Source organism: Hypanus sabinus, chromosome 5 (genome assembly GCF_030144855.1).
Source record: "Hypanus sabinus isolate sHypSab1 chromosome 5, sHypSab1.hap1, whole genome shotgun sequence".
Taxonomy (NCBI): Eukaryota; Metazoa; Chordata; class Chondrichthyes; order Myliobatiformes; family Dasyatidae; genus Hypanus; species Hypanus sabinus.
Window position 1 is genome coordinate 36,404,441 of NC_082710.1, and position 25,879 is coordinate 36,430,319.

A 25,879-nucleotide genomic window follows, 5' to 3' on the forward strand; every position below is an offset into this window, starting at 1 on the left:
GTCATTGATAAGGGAGGCAAAGGCAAATTCATCTCGAAAGAACTGGAATATAAAAGCAAGGATGTAATGCTGGGGTTTTATAAGACATTGGTCAGACTGCAGTTGGGGTATTGTGTGCAGTTTTGGCCCCTTATCTGAGAAAGGACACAAGAATGATCCTGGCAATGAAAGGGTTAACATACAAAGAGCATTTGATGACTCTGGGGCTATATTTGCTGGAGTTTAGAAGAATGAGGGGTATCTTATTGAAACCTATCGAATATTGAAAGGTCTAGATACTGTGGACATGGAGACAATGTTTCCTATTGTGGTGGGGTTTAGGACTTGTGGATACAGCCTCTGAATAGAAGGACATCATTTTAGAATAGAAATTTCTTGGCCAAGGCTAGTGATCATTGCTGTTTTGGAAGGAAATGAGAGATTTTGTGTTCTGTATTTGACCAAGATATGGCTTACTCCCAGCACATTAGATACGGTGATCAGAATCAAAGGCTTCATGGTCCACAGGGTAGCCCGAACTGCAGATTCAGAAAAGGCAAAAGTTAGAGGAATATGTTTCAAGATAAACTCTCAGTGGTGCTCCAATATGATGCTTTTATTGGACTTATGGTTTCCCAATCTTGAACACCTAATGATCAAATGCCATCTGTTCTATTTATCAAGGGAGTTCTCCATAATCCTGACTGTAGTTTACATACCACCAGTGGCTGACTATAATCAAGCTCTTGAGATTCAGCATGATGCCATTTCCAAACAAGAAACAGTTGGTTCCAATCCATTTCAAATCATAGTCAGGGAGATCAACTAGTCTTGCTTGAGGAAATCCCTGCCCAATTATCATCAGCAAATAACCTGTAACACCAGAGGTTCCAATGCACTAGACCATTGTTAAACTTAGATAAGCAATGCCTACCATTTCACGCCCAGACCGCATTTTGTTAAATCTGAACACTTGGCTGTCCTTTTCCTACTTGCAAAGCTCCAGAGATTCAGACAACAAGGGGGTAGTCATGGGAGACAGAGGAACAGCTATGGGATTTCTTCGAGTCAGTGTACTGGGTCGTGTACAAGGACTCATCTGTGGATCTGAATGAATACATCATGGTTGTCGTGGACTTCATATTAGAGAGAAGTGTGTCCCCACAAAATCATTCAGATGATCCAGCAAGAAGCCCTGCATTGACCATGGGATCTGCAAATCTGCTGAGGGCCCAATTAGAGGCATTCAAATCTAGTAACCAAAAAAATTTTTTTAGAAGAGTTCCAGGTACGATTTTTGGAAAGCCATGTCATGGGAAGTGGCAATTCCAGACTAAACCTGAATCATGAAGGATGCTCAACAGTTGTAGCAGGGCTTGAATGCTATCACCTCTTACAAAGTAAAATGATGCAACATAGATGACAGCAGGGGTTCACTTCCAGATGAGCTCAGTGCCATCTATGCTCGCTTTGACCATCGAAACATGGAGGAACCATCATGAACTCCCACAGCTCCTGATGATCCTGTGATTTCAGTCTCCGAGACTGATGCATGAACAGCCTTCAGGAGGGTGAACCCACGAGAAGCATCCAGTCCAGATGAAATATCAGGCCAAGTACTAAAACACTGTGCTGATCAACTGGCTGGAATGTTCACTGAGACCTTGCTTTTGCAGTCTGAGGTACCTACCTGCTTCAAGCAGTTTTCACTTATACTTGTGCCAAAGAAGAACGTGGTAACCTGCCTCAATGGCGATCATCCAATAGCATTTACATTCACAGTGATGAAGTGTTTAGAGAGGTTGGTAATGAAACATGTAAACTCCCGCCTGAGATGTGACTTGGATCTGCTCCAGTTTGTCTACCGGCACAAGAAGCCAGTAACAGTTGCTCATCACTCAACCATGGAACAAATAAGCAAAAGAGATGCGGACATCAGAATGCTCTTTATCGACTACAGCTCGGCATTCAATACCATCGTCCCCTCAAAACTAATCAATAGACCAAGTTCTCGGCCTCAGTACCTCCTTGTGCAATCGGATCCGGGATTTCCTCACCTGCAGACACCAGGCAATTCGGATTGGCAACAATGTCTCCTTTCCACAATCTCCATCAGAATAGGTTCACCACAAGGCTGTGTGCTTAGCCCCCTGCTCTACTCGCTTTATACTTACGACTGTGTGACTCAGCTCCAATGTCATATACAAGTTCATGAGCAACACCACTGTCATAGGCCGAATCAAAAGTGGTGATGAATCAGACTGAAGGAGGGAGATTGAAATCTGGCTGAGTGGTGCCACAACCACCTCTTACTCAGTATCAGCAAGACCAAGGTGAGCTGATTATCCTTGGTAATCCTTGGTGAGCTGATTATTAAGATCAGGAGCAGGACACCAGAGTTTCATAACCCAGTGAAGAGGGTCAGCAACTGTAAATTCCTCATTGCCGTCATTTTGGAGGACCTATCCTGGGCCCAGCATGTAAATGCAATTACAAAGAAAGTACAGCAGCACCTCTACTTCCTTAGAAGCTTATGAAGATTTGGCATTAAATTTAAAATCCTACAAAAAATAGTGGATATGGCCCAGTCCTTCATGGGAAAAGCCCTCTCCACCGTTGAGAACATCTACCTGAAACATTGTTGCATGAAAGCAGCATCCGTCGTCAGGAACCCCTACCACCCAGGCCATGCTCTCTTCTCGCAGCTGGCATCAGGAAGAAGATACAGGAGCATCAGGTTCAGATATACTTATAACCACTCAAGCATCGGGCTCTTGAACCAAGTGAGGTATCTTCACTCAATTTCACTCGCCCCCATTATCGAAAAGTTCCCACAAAGTACTGAGTCACCTTCAAAGGCTCATCTCATATTCTCAATATTTATTACTTATTTATTTTTTTTGTATTTGAAGTTTGTGTTCTTTTGCAGATTGGATGAATGGCCATCTTGGTGTAACTTTTTAACCTAATTTTCTATGATTATTATTCTATTATGGATCTATTGAATATGTACACAAGAAATTGAATCTCTGGGTTATATATGATGACATATATGTACTTTGATAATAAACTTACTTTGAACATTGAACTTTATATCTGTGGATTTCTTTGCCACAGATGGCTGTGAAAACCAAGTAATTGGGTATATTTAAATCAGAGTATGATAGGTTCCTGACTAGTAAGGGTGTCATAGGTAACAAGAGGAGGCAGGAAAATGGGGTTGAGAGGGGTAATAAATCAGCCTGAATGGGTTGGCAGAGCAAGTGTGATGGGCTGAATGGCCTAATTCTGCTCCTACATCCACTCGTCTATCATAGAACCATAGAACATTACAGCACCGAAACAGGCCTTTTGGCCCTTCTTGGCTGAGCCGAACCATTTTTCTGCCTAGTCCCACTGACCTGCACCTGGGCCCTATCCCTCCAAACCCCTCTCATCCACATACCTGTTCAAGTTTTTCATAAATGATAAAAGTGAGCCCACATTTACCACTTCATCTGGCAGCTCATTCCACACTCCCACCACTCTGTATGTGAAGAAGCCCCCCCAATGTTCCCTTTAAACTTTTCCCTCTTCACCCTTAACCTATGTTCTCTGTTTTTTTTCTCCCCTAGCCTCAGTGGAAAAAGCCAGGCTTGCATGGGTATTCACTCTATACCCATCATAATTTTATATACCTCTATCAAGTCTCCTCTCATTCTTCTACACTGCAGGGAATAAAGTCCTAACCTATTCAACCTTTCTCTGTAACTCAGTTTCTCAAGTCCCGACAACATCCTTGTAAACCTTCTCTGCACTCTTTCAACCTTGTTAATATCCTTCCTGTAATTCGGTGACCAAAACTGCACACAATACTCCAAATTCAGCCTTATCAATGCCTTATACAACCTCACCATAATATTCCAACTCTTATACACAGTACTTTGATTTATAAAGGCCAATGTACCAAAAGCACTTTTTACTACCCTATCTACCTGTGACACCACTTTTAAGGAATTTTGTATCTATATTCCTAGATCCCTCTGTTCTACTGCACTCCTCAGTGCCCTATCATTTATCTTGTATGTTCTACCTTGGTTTTTCCTTCCAAAGTGCAATACCTCACACTTGTCTGTATTAAACTCCATCTGCCATTTTTTAGCCCATTTTTCCAGCTTGCCCAGATCCCTCTGCAAGCTTTGAAAACCTTCCTCACTGTCCACTACACCTCCAATCTTTGTATCATCAGCAAATTTGCTGATCCAATTTACCACATTATCATCCAGATCATTGATAAAGATGACAAATAACAATAGACCCAGCACTGATCCCTGTGGCACACCACTAGTCACAGGCCTCCACTCAGAGAAGCAATCCTGCACTACCATTCTCTGACTTCTCCCATTGAGCCAATGTCTAATCCAATTTACTACCTCACCATGTATACCTAGCGACTGAATCTTCCTAACTAACCTCCCATGCGGGACCTTGTCAAAGGCCTTACTGAAGTCCATGTAGATAACATCCACTGCCCTCCCTTCATCCACTTTACTTGTAACCTCCTCAAAAAACTCTAAGATTTGTTAAACATGACCTACCACGCACAAAGCCATGTTGACTCTCCTAATAAGTCCCTGTCTATCTAAATACTTGTAGATCCTATCTCTTAGTACTCCTTCCAATAATTTACCTACTACCGACATCATACTGACTTTCTCCTTTGAAGGCCTCCCACTTACCAACGATATCCTTGCCAGAGACCAACCTGTCCCAATCCACACTTTTTAGATCCTTTCTCATTTCTTCAAATTTGGCCTTTTTCCAGATTAGAACCTCAACCCAAGGACCTTTATCCATGATTAAGTTGAAACTAATGGTGTTATGATCACTGGAACCAAAGTGTTCCCCTACACACACTTCCGTCACCTGTCCTAACTCGTTTCCTAATAGGAGATCTAATATTGCATCCTCTCTAGTTGGTACCTCTATATATTGATTTAGAAAACTTTCCTGGACACATTTTACAAACTCTAACCTGTCTAGACCTTTAACAATATGGGAGACCCAAACAATACGAGGAAAATTAAAATCCCCTACTATCACAATATTATGCTTCCTGCAGTTGTTTGCTATCTCTCTGCAGATTTGCTCCTCCAGTTCTCACTGACTATTGGGTGGTCTATAATACAACCCCATTAATGTGGTCATACCTTTCCTGTTTCTCAGCTCCACCCATATGGCCTCGGTAGACAAGCCCTCTAATCTGTCCTGCCTGAGCACTGCTGTAACATTTTCCCTGACTGTAGTGATGTGCTACACACAGCGCTGAAATAACGACACACAGTCGGTAAGTCGTTTAGAGACTAGTTTATTCAAACTTGGCGGCGCTGGCATTTAATCCCTAGCGCCCGCCCTCTCCGGGCGGAAATGGCATTACCAAAGTCTCCCCCTGCGCGCTGGCTATTTGTGAGCCGGTTCACCTGCGCAGAAAGTGGGTCGCCACATGACTAGCAATGCCACCACCCTACCCCTCCCCCCACCCTTCATCCCTCTGCCTCTATCACGTCTGAAACTTTGGAATCCTGGAACGTTAAGCTGCCAGTCCTGCCCCTCCTGTAGCCAAGTTTCACTAATGGCTTCAACAATATAATTCCACTTGTCAGTCCATGCCCTCAGCTCGTCAGCCTTCCCCACAATACTCCTCGCATTGAAGTAGACACACCTCAGAAGATTATTACCACCACACACAACCCTTCTATTTATGACTTTGCATGAAACTTTAACCTCATTTATTTCCACCCCCGCTCCACTATACTCTGGCACTCTGGTTCCCATCCCCCTGCATATCTAGTTTAAACCCCTCCCCCCCAATAGCACTAACAAACACCCCTGTAGTTCAGGTGTAACCCATCTCTCTTGTACAGGTCCCACCTGCCCCAGAAGAGGTCCCAATGATCCTGAAATCTGAAACCCTGCCCCCTACACCAGTACCTCAGCCACGTGTTCATCCTCCAGAGCATCCTATTCTTACCCTCACTGACACTTGGCACAGGTAGCAATCCTGAGATTACCACCCTCGAGGTCCTGCTTTTTAACTTCCTATCAAGCTCTCTATACTCACTCTTCAGGACCTCCTCACTCTTCCTTCCTACATCATTGATATCGATGTGTACCACGACATCTGGTTGCTCACCCTCCCATTTCAGAATGCTGTGCACATGATCAGAGACATCCCCGACCCTGGCACCCGGGAGGCAATAAACCATCCGGGAGTCTCTGTCACGACCACAGAACCTCCTGTCTGCACCTCTATCGAGTCCCCTATCACTACCACTCTCCTCTTCTTCCACCCTCCCTTCTGCACTATCATTGCAAACGTGTGCACCTTTTCAAAATACCAAAATTACGTAGGTTGGATGTTTCTGGTATTTTAAACCTGTTCTTCCCAGGAAAGGAGTCCTTTTGTTTGGTGGCATTCTTGCTGTAAGGGTGTGAGTTGTCAGTGCATTTTAAATCTCTCTCTTTTGTTTTCCTAAATCTCAATGAAAATAAAAAGATGAGGGATTGTAAAATTAGTGATTTCCTAACCAGTATTTTGTTTTATATCTCCATGCGTTGTTAAGGTCTTCTTGTTTTCATTTAAATTCTATGAATCACATGCTACATAGAAACACAAGGAGGTTTCATTTGGTTTTGAAAGCAGGTTTTGCTTTGCAGCATCGCAAATAGGAACTGGGTTGATTGATGTGGAAATATAATCTATTATTTACAATTCATCATTGTCGAGACTGTGGTGAACTATATATACCTGTCTGGACACGCCCCCTGCTGACTGCTCCTGTGGCTCCTCCCACAGACCCCTGTATAAAGGCGATTGAGGTCTGAGCCCAGCCTCTCAGTCTCCAGGATGTAGCATGGTGGTCAACCACTGCTTGTTCCTTCTTCCAGTCAATAAAAGCTGATGTCTCGCCTTTACGTCTCAGAGAGAGTTATTGATGGTGCATCAGAGACCTAGTTTAAAATGTCGCTCTCTATTAACGCTTTTAATGGTAGAAAACTTTTTTCTTGAAAATTTAAATGCATTCTGGATTTCAGACAATGTGGTGGCGATCACATGAATAGTGACATCATAGTGCAATGAGTAGGTATGTTGTAAAACTTGGCACAAACTTTTAGATCTGTCTACCTTTGTAAGTGGTCAGATTAAGACAGTGTATACAACATTAGGTCTAAGAAATGATTCCAATAATGTAAAATTTTAAGATGATATTTGATAAAGTAATTCATTTCCTTGTATGGTAATTTGGTCCTACTTTTCATCCAAGCTAGCTTCTCTCTTGGACAAAAAGTATAAGGAAGACTAACAAAAAAAGGGAATGTTTATTTTTATCTGAAGCCACAATAAAGCACAGTAACATAAGAAGTACTTAAAAAAGAAAAGTGAATGAAGACAGCTATGTTATGAAGATAAGTCATCATTTTTGTAATCTGAATTTTAATTAAGTTCATCTTGTTAATTCTATCAGTGAGGCTTCACTTCGATCTTGAATCACTGCCTTCTGTTCATAGAAGCAGAATTAGGCCATCCAGCCATTTCATCCTGGCTGATCCACTTTCCTCTCAACACCATTCACCTGCCTTCTCCCTGTAACCTTTCATGCCCCAACTAATCAAGAACCTATTAACTTCTGCCTTAAATACACCCAATGACCTGCCCTCCAAAGCTGCCTGTAGTAATGAATTTGACACATTCATCACCCTCTGGCCAAAGAATTTCCTCCTCATCTCCATTCTTAATGGATGATTCTATTTTCTGCTCTTAGACTCCCCGCCCTAGGAAACACCCTCTCCAACTCCACTCCATCTTGGGCTTTCGTGATTCAATAGGTTTCCATGAGATCACACCTTATTCTTCTACATTACAATGAGTAAAGGCCCAGAGCAATCAGTTGCTCCTCATACAATGAGTCTGTCATTCCAAAAATCATCCTCATGAACTCCCTCTGAAACCTTTCTAGTATCTGGATATCATTTCTTAAATAAGGGGTCCAAAACTGCTCATAATACGCCAGATGCAACCTCACCAGTGTCTTATAAAGCCTTAGCATTATATCCTTGCTTTTATATTCTAGTGCTGTTGAAATGAATGCTAACATTGCATTTGCCTTCCTCTCCACCATCTTAAGCAGCAAATTAACACCTAAGGAATCCTGCATTTGTTGTTCAGTCGTTAAGTTGAGTCCGACTCATTGTGACCTCGTGGACGCCTGCACACCAAGCCTTCTTGTTGGAAGCTGCCTCCCTAAGATCATCCAAGGTCATATGCCTTGTCTGAGTAATATTGTTTATCAATCGTAGCCTCTGTCATCCTCTCCTTCTTTTACTTTCTGTTTATTTGACATGAGAGTATTCTGCAAGGAATCCTGTCTTCTCATGATGTGGCCAAAATATTTGAGCTTTTGTCTTATAATCTAGCCTCCTAGTGAGCAGTCTGGCGGTATTTCTTCAAGTATTGACTTGTTGGATCTTCTTGCTGTCCAACGAATTCTTAACACTTTCCTCCAGCATCCAAGTTCAAAGGCATTGATTCTTTTGTATTCAGACTTTTGTATTCAGTCCAGCTCTCACAGCCACATATCAGGAAATTGCACCATCTCGGAACGCAAGACAAGGATAGTGAGGTCAGCTGGAAAGATCATCAGGGTCTCTCTTCCCGCCATCGTGGACATTTACACTACATGCTGCACCTGCAAAGGAAACAGCATTATGAAGGACCCCACACACCCCTCATACAATTTCTTCTCTCTCCTGCTGTCTGGGAAAATGCTCCGAAAGCATGCGGGCTCTCACAACCAAACTATGTAATAGTTTCTTCCCCCAAGCTATCAGACTCCTCAATACCTGAAGCCTGGACTGACACCTTGCCCTACTATCCTGTTAATTATTTATTGTAATGCCTGCACTGTTTTTGTGCACTTTATGCAGTCCTGGGTAGGTCTGTAGTCTAGTGTAGCTTTCTCTGTGTTTTTTTTTTATTATGTAGTTCAGTCTAGTTTTTTGTACTGTGTTATGTAGCACCATGGTCCTGAAAAACGTTGTCTCATTTTTACTATGCACTGTACCAGCAGTTATGGTCGAAATGACAATAAAAGTTGACTTGACTTGACTTGACTTGAAATACCATAGATTTGACTATAGGGATCTTCATAGACAATATTAGGTATCTGCTCTTCAGTATTTTATCCAAATTTGCCATTGCTGCCCTCCCCAGAAGTAAATGCCTTTTATTTTCTTGGCTGCAGTTACCATCTATAGAAATCTTTGAACAAGATCCTAGGACTCTCAAGTACTTCTTCACCTTGGATTTCTGCATTTACTCCCAACTTACATAATAGTCTATGCTTTTATTCCTTCTACCAAAATGGATGACCATACACTCCCAACACTTTATTCCATTTGCCACTTCTTGCTCATTTTCCTAATCTATCCAAGTCCTTCTGCAGCCTCCCTGCATCCACAGTGCTATCTCCCCTTCCACTTATCTTTGTATGGGCCACAAAGTCATAAAGGTCATCCAAATCATTGACACATCATATAAATAGAAGAGCAAACACGAGGAAATCTGCAGATGCTGGAAATTCAAACAACAACACACACAATATGCTGGTGGTTGTACACAGCAGGCCAGGCAGCATCTATAGGGAGAAGCGCTGTCGACGTTTCGGGCCGAGACCCTTCGTCAGAACTAACCGAAAGGAAAGATAGTAAGAGATTTGAAAGTAGTGGGGGGAGGGGGAAATGTGAAATGATAGGAGAAGACCAGAGGGGATGGGATGAAGCTAAGAGCTGGAAAGGTGATTGGCGAAAGTGATACAGAGCTGGAGAAGGGAAAGGATCATGGGATGGGAGGCCTCAGGAGAAAGAAAGGAGGGGGGAAGGGAGAACACCAGAGGGAGATGGAGAACAGGCAAACAACTAAATATGTCAGGGATGGGGTAAGAAGGGGAGGAGGGACATAAACGGAAGTTAGAGAAGTCAATGTTCATGCCATCAGGTTGGAGGCTACCTAGCCGGTATATAAGGTGTTGTTCCTCCAACCTGAGTTTGGATTCATTTTGACAATAGAGGAGGCCATGGATAGACATATCAGATTGGGAATGGGACGTGGAATTAAAATGTGTGGCCAATGGGAGATCCTGCTTTCTCTGGCGGACCGAGCATAGGTGTTCCACAAAACGGTCTCCCAGTCTGCGTCGGAAATAGAAATAGAAATAGAAGTAGTCCCAATGCCTGCAGAAAAGCACTGGTCACTGTCAGCCAATCAGAAAAGGCTCCCTTTATTCCCCTTCTTTGTCTCCTGCCAATCAGCTGATGCCCTATCCATGCTAGTACCTTTTCTGTAATACCATGGGCTCTATCTTGCTAAACAGCCTCATGTATGGCACCCTGTCAATGGCCTTCTGAAAATCCAAGTCCAGAACATCTACTGATTTTCTTTTGTCTATCCTGCTTGTTATTTCCTCAAATAATTCCAACAGATTGTCAAGCTAGATTTTCCCCTAAGGAAACCATGTTGCCTTTGGCTTGTTTTGTCATGTGCCTCCAAATGCCCCAAAACCACATCCTTAACACGCAACTCCAACATCTTCCCAAACACTGAGGCCAGGTAAACTGGCTTTTTTAGATCCTTTCTTCTGCATCCCTTCTTGAAGAGTGGAGTGACATTTGCAATATTCCAGTCCTCTTGAACCATTCCAGAATCTACTGATTCTTTAAAGATGATAGCTATGTTTCATACTCCAGAGAAGGTAAATTCATAAAGTTTAGAATATGGGCTCTCATGAGGTGACGTCAATATATACACGACTGTAAAATTAAAACTATCCACAATTGGTTAAACATTTGTTATTTCATGCAAAGTTGCTTACGAGCTAGTCACAAATGATAATGTGGGTATTGTATAGTAATATGTTAAACCGCTTTGAGTGAATGTTTGAGATGGTTAGTCGTGGTGGTATTTTTTTACAAATGTATTTTAAGTTTACTACTACTTGTTGCAAGAGGGAATCTCACTAGGTTACAAAATGTTCCTTGATTTTTCTGATCACTGAAAAGGCAATTTCTGTTATGGCAGTAAAAACAATCCCAAAACAATAGACCAAATCTCAAAGAGGGAAACTTCCTGAGCTATGTAGAATACTGCAAATGTAATGCACATAGAACTAGTTGTGATACCCTCCTCCTTAGACATCTGTTTGGATCAGATTCTCTGTGATAACTAACCATCTTAAAAGAGAGGAAGATAGAGAAGCTGATAGACTTGGTGAGGGATTCTGTTTTTTATTCGCAGCATTTGCACTTTATTTTTGCTTCAACCATCTCAAGAACATTTCTGTGTTCTTTCAACTCTAGCAGCTTGGAAAACTTCGTCTCTCAGCCATGCTGTCAGCTGCTTTGGGCCTAAGCTCTAAAATTTGCCTTCCTAAACCTATTAGTTTCTGTCCAATTCAAGGAGCGTTTTACAACCCATCATTTAAGTTCTGAATGTTCTTCAGTTTCATATTTTGATTAATGGTACTGCTGTGAAATACGTTAGTGTTGCTTTGATTAAAGGTTCTAAGTGATTTGTGTTTAATTTAGATAGGTAATGTCATAAAACCTTCTGAATTTTAATAAAATTGGCATATAATATACCTTTTGTACTGTTATTTTAATATTGCTACCGCTGGAGAGCACAGCATGTTATTATCAGATAGGAGGTACAGAAGCCTGAAGGCACACACTCAGTGATTCAGGTACAGCTTCTTCCCCTCTGCCATCCGATTCCTAAATGGACATTAAACCCATGAACACTACTTCACTTTTACTATTTCCATTTTGCACTATTTATAATCTAACTATTTAAGATTCATATATATACTTATTGTAATTCAGCTGTTTATTTTTCTAATTCATCATGTATTGTACTGCTAGATTAACAAATTTAACAACATATACCAGTGATATTAAACCTGATTCTGATTCTGAAAATTGTTGCGGTAATAGAAAAGTCATACCACGGGATTAAAAACATAAAGAACTACTTACGTTTAATACAATATTTAGATACATTATCATGTCTAGATTTCTTGGAACAGAGATAAAGGTGTAATTATAAAAGTTCTTAAATGACGAGAGGATGAAATAGGGCACTTATAAACAGACAGCTTCCATCAACTGAGTTGCAGACTGATGAGCCAAGGAGATGTGATTAAATGTGAGAGTTGAAACAAAGCAGAGGAAGCTACTTTTACCTAAAGCATTCAGATCATATTAACACAGAGTTTAGGGTAAGACAGAATGAAAGTTCTTGGATTCTAGGATCAGGAAAGTTTGGAAGATTGGTGAAGTATTTGAACTGATTCAGTTCCTGTTTCACGGTAATTATATAACATTATTTGACACTTTCCAGTCAACTACAGTCGGCCCTCCTTATCCGCGGGGGATTGGTTCCGGGACCCCCTGCGGATACCAAAATTCGCGGATGCTCAAGTCCCTTATTTAACATGTATCAGTGCGGTGGTCTTTAGGACCCAGCGAAACCCCGGACTTTATTTAACATTATTCTGTGCGGTGGACATTAGGACCAGGTGGCACAGCTCTGAATCCGCAGTGTTTCTGTTCACGAAAATAATCACGATCGCGATTGAAAATAAGGTGAAAGTAATAATGCAATCGGAAAGAGGTGAAATGCCATCAGTCATTAAAAAAGCGTTAGGCTACAGTCGGTCAACAATTGGAACAATTTTAATGGAGAATGTGAAAGGCCCTGCCCTGATGAAATCTACAATTATTACTAAGCAACACAGTGGTTAAATTATTGAAATACGTATATTTCCTAAGTGTTTTATATGCATAGAAAGGTAAAATATGTACTATGTACTAAGAAAAACATTTGACTAACTGACGCTAAATAATACCGGATGTACCTGTTCTGACATCAAATCCGACTTAAAGACGGACTCAGGAATGGAACTCATTCAGGACTGCCTGTACTTTTAAGTCATTTCTAGATTACTTATAATACCTAATACAATGCAAATGCTATGGTTGTTATACTGTATTGCTTAGGGAATAATGACAAGAAAAAATAGTCTGTACATGCTCAAGCAACGAGTGCTGGAGAGAGAACTTCCGGGTTTTCCCAATCTGCCGTTGGTTGAATCCGCACATACGGAATCCGCGGATAAGGAGGGCCGACTGTACGTATTGTTGAGAAACTACACATACCAAGCATTCCAAAGATCAAAAGACGACTCAAAGTTAGTTAAGCCATTTATATTTTTACTCAACAATAAATCTTTGATTTTCTATCTTCAAAATAAATCAGGGATTATTGCAGATCTAATGTAAAAGTGTGACATATTTTCCAGTTTGCAACTGCTCTGGTTAGGTAGCACTTGAAGACTTAAGTGTGTGTCACAACAATCATGTATATATTTAGTATTTCACATTAGTTATTACAATTCACCTCTGTAAAGCTAATTATAAGAAGACTATTATTATATCAATTTGGTTTGAAATGCTGCTGCTTACAGGTACTTTTATTGTTTGCATGAATAGTGTTTTTCCCTCTTTCTCTGCATATTGGGTGTTGGTCTTTTTTTAATTGGGTTGGTTTGTGGCTGCCTGTAAGCAGATGAATCTCAAGGTAGTGTAATTTATACATACTTTGATAATAAATGTACTTTGATCTTTTTTGATTATATACATAAGGTTAAATAATTTGCTAATTAACAGTTTGTGCCATTTTTCCTTTGTAGTTTAATTCCCTCAAAGCATTTTATTGACATTATATGTAAGCACTAATTTCGTACCAGATGTTTTAAGTACTTATGGTGTCATATGTTTATTGAACAGGGAATGTAATTTTTTTATACCTTATTTTCTTACAGTTATTTCAGATTAAAGAGTGTGCTCTATAGTGAAAACCTTATCGGCTAAGTGGAAAGGAAACTGTGAACAAGCAGACTCAACCTGCAAACTGAATCAAAATGCTGTGCATAAAACTCGGTCGTCTCAAGTGTTGTCATCTCAGGTGCAAGCAATCTGCATGGATCATCACAGGAATTGCCTTGCTGGTGACGTTGCTCCTTCTTATAAGCCATGACAAAGCTCCTATAAACCAATTCGAAAACTTGGATCTCTTTGAAGAGAACCCCAGATATTATGTAAACTGTACAAGCATTATCAGTGGAAATGAAGAGGCAATACAATTAGCTAAGCTTCAAACAATATCAATGGAATTTATAAATCGACCTAGGCTGGGTGAGAAAGATTATATAAACTTGACCAAGCACTGTGATAACTTCATTAAATTACAAAAATATATCACATTTCCACTTAGTAAAGAGGAAGAAGAATTTCCAATAGCATATTCAATAGTAGTCCATCAGAGAATTGACATGTTTGAAAGACTTTTACGGTCTATATATACACCTCAGAATTTTTACTGTATTCATGTGGACCAAAAGTCACCTGAGATCTTCAAAGCTGCAGTGAAGGGCATTGCTTCATGCTTTGATAATGTATTTATTGCCAGCCAGATTGAGTCTGTAATCTATGCATCCTGGAGTAGGGTTCAGGCAGACTTAAACTGTATGAAGGATCTCCTACGAAAGAATTCAAGATGGAAATACTTGATTAATCTTTGTGGCAAGGATTTCCCCATAAAAACCAATCTAGAAATAGTGGAAACACTCAAAGCCTTAAAAGGGAAAAACAGCCTAGAAACAGAAAAGACCAGGTCCCATAAGGAAAGCAGATGGAAAATGCAATATATTGTACAAAATGGAGCGCTAAAAAATACAAAAAATAAGAAGGAAGCTCCTCCAATTGACACACCAATGTTTTCAGGAAGTGCCTACTTTGTTGTTACAAGAGATTTTGTGGAATACTTATGGAAAAGCTCTAAAGTACAGAAGTTTATTGAGTGGGAAAAGGACACCTATAGTCCTGATGAACACATGTGGGCAACACTCCAAAGAATGCATGATGTCCCTGGGTCTGTCCCTGTCAATGACAAATTTGACGTGTCTGACATGAATTCTATAGCAAGACTGGTAAAATGGAGCTACCTTGAAGGTGATATTTCCAAAGGGGCACCTTATCCACCCTGCACTGGTAAACACATCCGTTCAGTATGTGTATATGGAGCAGGTGATCTGAAGTGGATGCTACAGCAGCATCACCTGTTTGCCAATAAATTTGATACAGCAGTTGATAGTATTGCAATTCAATGCTTAGAGGAGCATCTAAGGCAGAAAGCCATTTCCAATCTTTTAACTTATACATAAATATTATCTCCTAAAACACTTAAGAAAATGACAGAATGTTCCTATTTTTTGCACATTTAATTTAGTGAATATCATCAAAGGGCTGTATTAATTTTGCATCAAAGAACCTGTGATTTGATTTGGAAGAACTGGGCAAGTTGCCAGGTTGCACCTTCTGAGGTGGATCTTGAGCCTTCATGCTTCCTGATCATGCTCACAGCCCTTTGACCACCCAAACAACCAAAGAACTCAAATATTGCTCCATATTAATGATGGTGATATTTAAAAATCGTTGATATTGATACTTATTAGTAATTTCTGATAGTTTTGGTGTTAAAGAAGAAGCTGATGCTTACTCCCTAATTTCTTCTCAAGGAGCTAAATTGATGGATAGGCTTAGCTTCTTTTTGGTAACAGTACTGGCAAATTGAAGTAATCAAGCTGCTGTTCTTTTAGTAGAAGTGAGGGGCAAAAGGGAAGAGCTTTTTTTTGTGAAAAATGGAATGAGAAGTTCTCCTCTTGCTTCCCTACCCAGATGCAGTGCTATATGGGCTTCTAACTGTTCCTCTAAGTTCTCTACTGTACACCTTCTTTGAACTGCTAGATTTCCTGAGGTCCAGGAAGAATTTTGTTACGGGTTAACCATGTGATATGATAAAGTGAAGATACAAGCCTCATTCTTAATCAATCAATCAACACATATCCTGGGATTAAATAGTCAACTATTCCACCACAATTAAACCTGAAAGAGAGCAGATTGAGTTAAAATCGAATTAAAAAAATTAAAAATTAAAAACAAATTCACACTTCAGTTTACCTATTTTGGGTTTGGAATTATCTCTGGCATTCCCTAAAGCGTTCTGGACCTAAACATAATCAAAGTTAAAAAATAAATAAATAAAAGGATTTTAAAAACATCTCTCTCATTCTCTTCCCAAATTGACCTGAAGTGTTTTAGTTAAAGGAGAAAATATCAGATAGTGTTACTAGTATATTCATTAAAACTAAACACAAATTTTTGTTGCTTACCTTTTGAAAATAACTTATTTTTTGGTTACCAAGCAAGAGTTTAATGTACTGTAATTTTGCTTTGAGCAAATCTTGTTGACTTGGCCACACCGATCTTTGCAGCCTCACAGTTCCAGCTGAGCGCCACTTCTCGCAGGCAGTGGATAGTCCAAGAAAATGTGAATTGTGGACCAAGTACTAGTAAATGGGATTAATATAGATAGGATTTGATTGTTTAAAGGGTCTGTGTTTTGCTGTATGTCTTTATGACTCAGGTCTCGGCCCTACCCAGATTGCCTTGTACTGCCAAAGGCCTTTTAACTCTGCTAAAGTTCAGAGACATTTAAAATAGATAACTGTTAATCTTTATTTTAAAAAAGAATTACAATTAATAACAGAAAGTCAATAAAAGATTAATATTAGCTGAATTAAAGAATGTAAAGGAAACAGTTCAAACAAGATTACAGATGCTGTAGACTGGAACAAAAATAATCTAAGTACATGTTTGACCTGAAATGTCACCTCATACCTGCTGCCTTCACAGATGCTGACTGACTTATTGTTTTCTTTCATGTCTAGAACATTACAGCACAGTACAAGCCCTTCAGCCCACAATGTTGTGCCAACCTTTTAACCTACTCTAAGATTAATCTAACCTTTCCCTCCAACATATCCCTCCTTTTTTTTATCATCCATGTATCTATCTAAAAGTTTCAAATGCTCCCTAATCTATCTGTCCCTATCGCCACCCCATTAGCAGAGTGTACCATACACTCACTACTCTCTGTGTAAAAAACTTATCTCTGACATATCCCCAACTATACCTTCCCCCGTTCACCTATATACCCAGTATTGGCAAATGTTACCGTGTTATATACAAACTGATCAGAGAATGACATGGAAAAAGGTAGCAGCATTGAGCTTTTCATATTGGTCCACATCAAAGTCCTTTCCAGAAGGCTCTCCATACATTTAAAGCAAGTACCTGTAGCACAAAGCACTCAACAATAGTACGTCTGGAATTTGCTAATGCTTTGTAAATTGGAAGGAGCTTGCCCAACATAAATAGATTACATTTGAGCACCAGAAAGCTTTGCACCCAGGGCAAAGTACACAGAGTGCCTTTCAAGTGAAGGGGGCAAGAGAACAGGGGATAAAAGCACCAGAAAAGGAAATGCATATAGTTATATAGACATTTCAGTGTTCATTTTTTTGCTCAAGAAAAAAGGGAACCATTTACTCACCCACCTTTGCCATCAATGTCCGTGATGCAATTCAAACATACGGAAGCCATGGCTGGTGGGAATCTGAGCAATCCATGTACAGAGTGCATTAGTCCCCTCAGTTCATTATGTCTGTGGTCCTCCCAGACTCAGTACCGAGTTCAACATTATAGCAGAAAGTCTGATCCATCAGCATTGACATCTAGCATGCTGCTAGCACTAATAAATAGAGACAAATTAGGAAGGTACTAACCTGTAGAAAAGCTATGACATTGCTAAAATATGGCAAGTATGTTTTTAGTGTAATAATAATAAAGGTGAATACACATTTACCTTCCTAATATTTGCTGCACCTGCCTGCTGGATTCAATACAGTATATCATGCAGTACTGAAGACCATGTTGCACCAGAATGTGGTCATCTAACCAAGCAGAAATACAGAATTAAACTAGATTATACTTAATTAAACTAGCTAGTCAAACTAGAACAACACCTCATATTCTACCTAGATAGTTGACAGAAACATTGAATTTACCCACTTCCTGTAACCTGTTCCCTCTCTGTCTCTTTCTGTCCTGATCTACCCAACTTCTCCCACAAGCCCCATCTCCCATTTACTTTGCCCACCCCCACCTACTCCATTTGCCCATCACTCACACACTCATTTCACTGTGTTCCTTCTATCCACTGTTCCCACCTGCCCACTATAACTCAATTATTTGGTTCCTCTTCGCCTTCCTTTCTTATCATATTACAAATCCTACAATCCTTTGCTGCCTTCATCTATCACCTACAACCTCTGTGGCTTCCTTCAACTTCCTTTCCAGCACTGACACCATCTGCCAATCAACCCTCCTGGCTAGGATGCTGTAGGAACAGCATCTCTTGTCAACACCTACCCCACCTCACTGCCTTGCCTCTTTATACTGGCAATCTCCCCCCTTGCACTTTCGGTCCAATGAAGGGTTTTGACCTGAAATATCGAACATTCATTTTCTCCCATAGATACTGCCTTGTCCATTAAATTCTGCCAGTTATTTATGTTTCTCTCCTGATTTCAGCAACTGCCGTCTCTTGTGTCTCCAGGCAGAAATTCCTAGGTGCTATCTCCCCATGATCTGCAAAATTGTGGTGCAATCAAGACTGGGCTAAGTTAAATCAGACTTTTATGTGCACTTTGAGATGACTTGCATTTGGATGATTTTTGGTGTCTATAACTATGGAATCTCCTCATTCAGCTTTATTCTCCACATAAACCACAAGTAAGGTACAGTTACTCCAAAACCCCAGAGCTTCTTGCTGCAGATCATTAGCAGCATCTTACATGTCCTACAGCTGGAGGAGTGATAGAAGATTGGGTCTGAAAGGAAACATACAAGTGGGCCCAGCAGGTTTCCAATAAGGCTTTTGATATGACTTTTTATATGTACATTACAAATGGCAGGGCTGATGCAACATGTACCCTGTCAAGTGAAAGGCAACTATTGCATTGGAGTTCTCTCTCTCATGCAAAACACAGCTTTTTGAGCTAATAAGAAGTCTCAAGCTCCCCTCCCCTGTTTTCAAAAGGGATCGAGTGACCTAAGCGAGGGACTGCAAAACAATGTAGCAATATAAACTTGACTGAAAAAGGCTTCATAGGAGTTTCACCAATTTTTAGAGTGTACTCTTAACTTCAGTTCTCAACCAGGTCTGAAGATAAAAAGCAGCCTAGGTAGTGCCTTGATGTAACTATAATTAACTGTTGTTATAATTATAATTGTTATAATTTTATTGGATGATTTCCATGAGAGCTGCACAAAGATATTTCATGTGAAACACTGACACAGGAGATTAAATTATCTTTAAATGAAATATTTCAACATTAAACATAATTATTGTAGTATTTGTCTGTAATAACTTTACAGCTTTTCATTCAATACAAGGCAAGTGAACTTTGGCTAATTTTTATGTCAATGCAATTATTCTGTAATTGTTCTTAAAATGTTTTTTTTTGTAAATTTTGTCCAGAGAAATTATCATAAATAATTTATGACAAATATAATCAGTTTACTGTAAATACTGAGACAATTTACTGTGATAATTTATTGCACACTACATTCTTGTGGATTAAAATAGTGCTATTGGCTGAATAATACCAGTAATTACTTATAAAGGAGAAAATAAATTCATGATTTGAAGGAAATGCTTCATGAATCAGAGCTTCCTTCTTAATTAGTAGTGTTAAAATTGTGGGTTAATGACAGTTTTGACAGCTGCAAATGAAGTATATGCTACCAGCACATTGGCTAATGCAAAAGCCTAAAGTCTAAATTTAATTATTTTAAAACAAATTGAAACTTATACATACAGTCTTGAAACCAAAGTGTAAATAAATTTATTAAAATATAAAATTATGCATCCAGCATTACCAGAGAGATTTTTATGTGTGTCTTGCTAGGATGTATTGATCATGAACCTTTTTTGATTGCCTTCATATTTTTAAAATTTTTAAAAATAAAAATATCTCAAATCAACACTAACATTGGAAACATGCCACTGGAAAGTTTCATAATATAAATAAATTCCATGTATGTGATCAAGTGCTGTGATTTCCGTTATTTCATGACCATGACACAGTCTATTTTCACAACCATGCAGAGGAAGAATCTAAAAAAGAATTTTTTTGTTTTTACTGAGAGAGTGCTTGAAATCTGGAAAGCTGTGTCTGAGTGGATGAGGGCTATCAAAGAGTTGCAAATAGTGAAAGCTGAATCTAAAACTATAAGAATATAAGACCTAGAAGCAGAGTTAAGCCACTTGGCCCATTAAGTCTGCTCCACCATTCCAGTATGGCTGATATATTATCCTTCTCAACCCCATTCTTCTGCCTTCTCCCTACAGCCTTTGATGCCCTGATTAATCAAGAACCTATCAACCTCTGCCTTAAACATATCCAATGAATTGGCCTGCACAACAGTCTGTGGCAAAGAATTACACAGATTCACTACCCTCTGACTAAAGAAAAAATTTGTCTATGTGGATGTCTCTCACTTCTGAGGCTGTGCACTCTGGTTCTTAACTCCCCCACTGTAGGAAACATCCTCCCTACATTCACTCTATCCAGACTTTAAGTATTCAATAAGTTTCAATGAGATTATCCCTCATTCTTCTAAACTCCAGCGATTACAGGCCCAATGCCATCAAACACTCCTCAAACATTAACTATGTCATTCTTGGAATCAATCTCATGAACCTCAGGTGGATGCTGTCCAATGTCAGAACATCCTTTGTCAGATAAGGGGCACAAAATTGCTCCCAATACCTGTGGTGAACTATGTGCCTGTCGGGACACGCCCCTGCTGACTGCTCCTGTGGCTCCTCCCACAGGCCCCTGTATAAAGGAGACCTGCGGCCTGACGCTCGGCCTCAGTCTCCAGGACCTTGTATGATAGACACTCACTCCTGGTTCCTTCTTCCAGTCAATAAAAGCCGATACCTCGCCTACGTCTCAGTGTGAGTTATTGATGGTGCATCAATTTTATTGACTGGAAGTTTTAAAACATGGAACCCGTTTTGCGTCCGGACCGGTTGGATTTGGACCCTCAAGACCCTGACGCAGCTCTCGCTTTTGAACACTGGCTTGCATGCTTCCAATCGTACTTGGCGGAGCTTCGTGCGACTGAACCCGCCGTTATGCACAGAATCCTACTCTCGAGGGTCACCCCCAAAGTTTACTCCTTTATCCGGGACCTGCCGACCTACGAAGGGGCACTGGACGCCCTCAAAAGACAGTACCTGCGGCCGGTGAACACCGTCTACGCAAGACATCGCTTAGCTACCCGGCAACAGCGGCCTGGCGAATCGTGCGCTGAGTTTCTCCGAGCACTACAGACACTCGTCCGAGCTTGTGACTGCAAGACGCTCACGGCAGAACAGCATGCAGAGCTGCTGGTGCGAGACGCCTTTGTGACGGGACTGAGGTCAGTGTACATGCGCCAGCGGCTGCTGGAGAACTCGGATCTTACCTTAAGCTCGGCGATAGAGAAGGCCAACGCTCTAGAAGCTGCGCGGCATAACGCCGACGCTGTCCAGTCGCGCGATTCCCCGCCGGTTTCGTGGACGCCTCAGACCCCGCCACCGCCGGCTCCCGGGAGCGAATTCGCCAACGCCGCCGCCAGTCGCCATTCCACGAGCTCCCCGACCCAGACCACGGCTGTGGCCCGTAAGAAACTCGGGCCTTGTTATTTCTGTGGCCAAAAGAAACATCCTCGACAACGCTGTCCAGCGCGAGAAGCGACCTGCTCCAGCTGCGGAAAGCGGGGCCACTTCGCCAAGGTCTGTAAGTCTCAACCTCGAGCGGAGTGCAGCGCTGCGGGTGAAACGTGGGGGCCGCCATCTTGCATGCCGGGATGTGGGCGGCCATCTTTGTCGACGTCAGCACGCCCCGCCCCCGACCCTCCGATGCTGACCGGGTACCCCGACGGCGATCCAACTCTGGCCACTGTGACTCTCGACCAAAGCGCCCCACACCAGCTTGCAAGGTCCATGATGGACATCCAGGTGGAGGGGCATTGGACTGGATGTCTGTTTGACACGGGCAGCACTGGGAGTTTTATTCACCCGGACACAGTGCAACGCTGCGGACTTGCAACGCGGCCGGTCAGTCGGAGGTTCCATTTGGCCTCTGGGTCGCAGTCCGCAGACATCCGGGCGGGTTGTGTAGCGACTTTGGTGGTGCAAGGCACAGTATATCGGGACTTTGAACTGCTGGTCATGCCTAATCTGTGTGCACCTGTGCTATTGGGGCTGGACTTCCAGAGCCATCTCGAAAGTGTGACTATGGTATACGACGGGCCCCTCCCACCGCTCACTGTCAAGAATCCTCAGTTTTGTGGGACTTCTTCACATACCCCGCTACTGACCACACACACACACGGACACACACATCCCATCCAGAACCAGGCCAACAGCTGCGCTACCGACACTTGCAGCCTCTCCACTCTCAAGATCCCTTCCCCACCGCTGTTCGCCAACCTGACCCCCGACTGTAAACCTGTGGCAACCAAAAGCAGGAGGTACAGCGCGGGGGACCGGGCCTTCATTCGGTCGGAGGTGCAGCGGCTGCTCAGGGAGGGGATCATTGAGCCGAGCACAAGCCCTTGGAGGGCCCAGGTGGTTGTTGTTCGGACTGGGCAGAAAAATAGGATGGTGGTGGACTATAGTCAAACCATCAATAGGTTTACGCAGCTTGACGCATACCCCCTACCCCGCATCGCGGATATGGTCAACCAGATTGCTCAGTATAAGGTGTACTCGACAATAGATCTGAAATCCGCTTATCACCAGCTCCCCATCTGCCCAGAGGACCGCCCCTACACCGCCTTCGAGGCGGGCGGCCGGCTCTATCACTTCCTGCGCGTCCCTTTCGGTGTCACGAATGGTGTCTCTGTCTTCCAGAGGGAAATGGACCGGATGGTGGACCAGTACCAACTGCAGGCCACATTTCCCTATCTGGATAACATCACCATCTGTGGTCATGACAGGCCAGATCACGACGCCAACCTCCAACGGTTTCTCCAAGTGGCCGCAGCTCTGAACCTTACTTATAACAGGGACAAGTGTGTTTTTGGTACCACCCGCCTTGCTATACTTGGGTATGTCGTGGAAAACGGGGTTATTGGGCCTGATCCCGAACGTATGCGCCCCCTGTTAGAGCTCCCTCTTCCCACCACTCTCAAGGCCCTCAGACGGTGCCTGGGGTTTTTTTCCTATTACGCCCAATGGGTCCCCCATTACGCAGACAAGGCTCGCCCCCTGGTCAAGTCTACCTCGTTTCCCCTCTCTGCTGAGGCCTGCGCGGCCTTCAACTGCATTAAAGCGGACATTGCCAAAGCTACGATGCATGCAGTGGACGAGACCGCTCCCTTCCAAGTGGAGTGTGATGCCTCCGATTTCGCTCTGGCTGCTACCCTTAATCAGGAAGGCAGACCAGTAGCATTCTTTTCTCGCACCCTCCAAGGCTCTGAAATTCGGCACTCCGCGGTGGAGAAAGAAGCCCAGGCCATAGTAGAGGCTGTTAGGCACTGGAGGCACTATCTTGCTGGCAAAAGATTCACTGTGCTGACCGACCAGCGCTCGGTTGCGTTCCTGTTCAGCAACCAACAGCGGGGCAAGATCAAAAATGATAAGATTTTGCGGTGGAGGATAGAACTCTCCACCTACACCTATGATATCCTGTACCGGCCTGGCAGACTCAATGAGCCCCCTGATGCCCTATCCCGGGGAACATGTGCTAGCACACAGCTCGACCAGCTGTACGCCCTTCATGCACAACTTTGCCATCCGGGGGTCACCCGATTTTACCATTTTGTGAAAGCTCGGAACCTGCCGTACTCCCTGGAGGACATCAGGACGATGACCAGGGACTGCCAAATTTGTGCCGAGTGCAAACCGCACTTCTACTGTCCTGACACGGCACAACTTGTCAAGGCCACCCGCCCTTTTGAACGCCTGAGTGTTGACTTTAAGGGCCCCCTTCCCTCCACTGACCGCAATGTCTATTTTCTCAGTGTTATTGACGAGTTCTCACGGTTCCCCTTTGCCATCCCCTGCCCCGACACCACTGCCACGTCCGTCATAAAAGCCCTGCGCCAGCTCTTCACTCTGTTCGGGTATCCCTGCTATATCCACAGTGATAGAGGGTCCTCCTTTATGAGTGAGGAGCTGCGCCAGTACTTGCTAGCTAGGGGCATTGCTACCAGTCGGACCACGAGTTATAATCCCCGGGGTAATGGCCAGGTAGAGCGGGAGAATGCCACAGTGTGGAAGGCCACACTTTTAGCCCTTAAGTCCAAAGGGTTGCCGGTCTCTCGATGGCAGGAGGTCCTCCCTGAGGCACTGCACTCTATCCGCTCTCTGTTATGTACGTCCACCAATGCCACCCCTCACGAACGCCTATTCTCTTTTCCCAGGAAGTCTGTCACTGGGACCACCCTACCAGTTTGGCTGACGTCCCCGGGGCCAGTGCTGCTCCGGAAACATGTGAGGAGCAATAAATACTCCCCGCTGGTGGAGAGGGTTCACCTTCTCCATGCGAACCCCCAGTATGCTTACGTGGTCTTACCTGATGGGCGGGAGGATACGGTCTCCATCCGCGACCTGGCACCCGCAGGTGCAGCAGACCCCTACCCTGAAGGCTCTCCGGTAACTGTGAACCCTGCACCAGAGGTGACACCGTACGCACCAGGCCCTACACAGACTCCTCACGACACTTGTATACCGGGCGTTTCGTACGCGTTTATACCAGGCGCCTCGCACATGCATGAGGGATCACCGGCGCCTAGTGGGCAAGAACACGCGCAACCCCCGTCCCCTGTGCAATCGCCAATGTTGCCGGCACCTATGGGGTCACAGCCGGTGCTACGTAGATCGCAGCGACAGATTCGACCGCCTGATCGGCTTGACTTGTAAGAACCTTCGCTACATGAGGACTTTTTCAAACGAAGGGGGGGTGAATGTGGTGAACTATGTGCCTGTCGGGACACGCCCCTGCTGACTGCTCCTGTGGCTCCTCCCACAGGCCCCTGTATAAAGGAGACCTGCGGCCTGACGCTCGGCCTCAGTCTCCAGGACCTTGTATGATAGACACTCACTCCTGGTTCCTTCTTCCAGTCAATAAAAGCCGATACCTCGCCTACGTCTCAGTGTGAGTTATTGATGGTGCATCAATACTCAAAGAGCGTGGTCTGATCGATGCCTTATAAAGCCTCAGCATGACATCCTTGTGTTTGTATTCTAGTCATCTCGATACAAATGTGAATGTTACATTTGCCTTCCTAACCACTGACTCAACCTGCAAGTTAAGGAATCCTGCACAAGCACTCCAAAGTACCTACGCAACTCTGATTTTTGAATTCTCTCTCCATTTACAAAATAGACCACACCTTTATTCCTTCAGCCAAAGTGCATAACCATGTACTTCCCTCACTGTATTCTGTCTGCCACTTTGCCCATTCCCCCAATCTCTCTGAGTTCTTCTGCGGACACCCTGTTTCCTCAACACTTCTTCCCCTTCTATCTACCTTTGAACTGTCCACAAACTTGGCCAAAGAACCATCAATTCCTTCATTCAAACCATTGAAATACAACATAAAAAGAAGCAGTCCCAATACCCATAATACCATGGGCTCTTATTTTGTTAGCCTTCAGTTCTTTACAGTGATGGGACTCGCTCACTGGCCATTGCTCAATATGCCAAGGAGAGGGGGGGGGGGGGGGAGAGAGAGAGAGAGACTCTGGTATGTTGAATTGTTGGGTGAACAATTTTTGTTGTACTGCAGATTATAGTCTTTTTGGAGGCTTTGCTACTGCTTTTTGCTGAAATAGGTGAGGGGC

At 42.8% G+C, this 25,879-nt stretch overlaps 3 protein-coding genes across 19 annotated transcripts in view; all 3 read left to right on the plus strand.

The window, feature by feature from the left end:
- Window positions 1-18,140, plus strand: part of LOC132394062 (beta-1,3-galactosyl-O-glycosyl-glycoprotein beta-1,6-N-acetylglucosaminyltransferase-like) — a 70,615-nt gene extending 52,475 nt beyond the window's left edge. For 15 of the 17 annotated variants that reach the window (XM_059969750.1, XM_059969747.1, XM_059969741.1 and 12 more), the window contains one exon: window positions 13,893-18,140. In XM_059969750.1, coding sequence (XP_059825733.1) covers window positions 13,992-15,293 — 1,302 coding nt within the window. In that variant the 5' untranslated portion in view covers window positions 13,893-13,991 and the 3' untranslated portion in view covers window positions 15,294-18,140. Of the gene's footprint in view, window positions 1-7,283; window positions 8,276-11,950; window positions 13,260-13,892 lie in introns of those variants that run through there. The other 2 variants (XM_059969743.1, XM_059969754.1) reach the window with 2 other exon arrangements.
- Window positions 18,141-20,942: 2,802 nt separating this feature from the next.
- On the plus strand, window positions 20,943-22,849 carry LOC132393671 (uncharacterized; the record flags this gene model as incomplete). Its single annotated transcript, XM_059969082.1, has 1 exon — window positions 20,943-22,849. A coding segment is annotated over exon 1 (1,803 nt), but the record flags the coding sequence as incomplete, so codon positions are not given.
- A 1,064-nt stretch (window positions 22,850-23,913) lies between these two features.
- On the plus strand, window positions 23,914-25,075 carry LOC132393672 (uncharacterized). Its single transcript, XM_059969083.1, has one exon. It carries the CDS (start codon window positions 24,197-24,199, stop codon window positions 24,953-24,955), a length of 759 nt encoding a protein of 252 aa, XP_059825066.1. The 5' UTR covers window positions 23,914-24,196; the 3' UTR covers window positions 24,956-25,075.
- Window positions 25,076-25,879: the final 804 nt, after the last annotated feature.

Excerpts from the sequence above, each read along its gene's own strand:
- LOC132393672 (XM_059969083.1), top strand. The coding sequence starts at position 24,197 with ATGAGTGAGGAGCTGCGCCAGTACTTGCTAGCTAGGGGCATTGCTACC.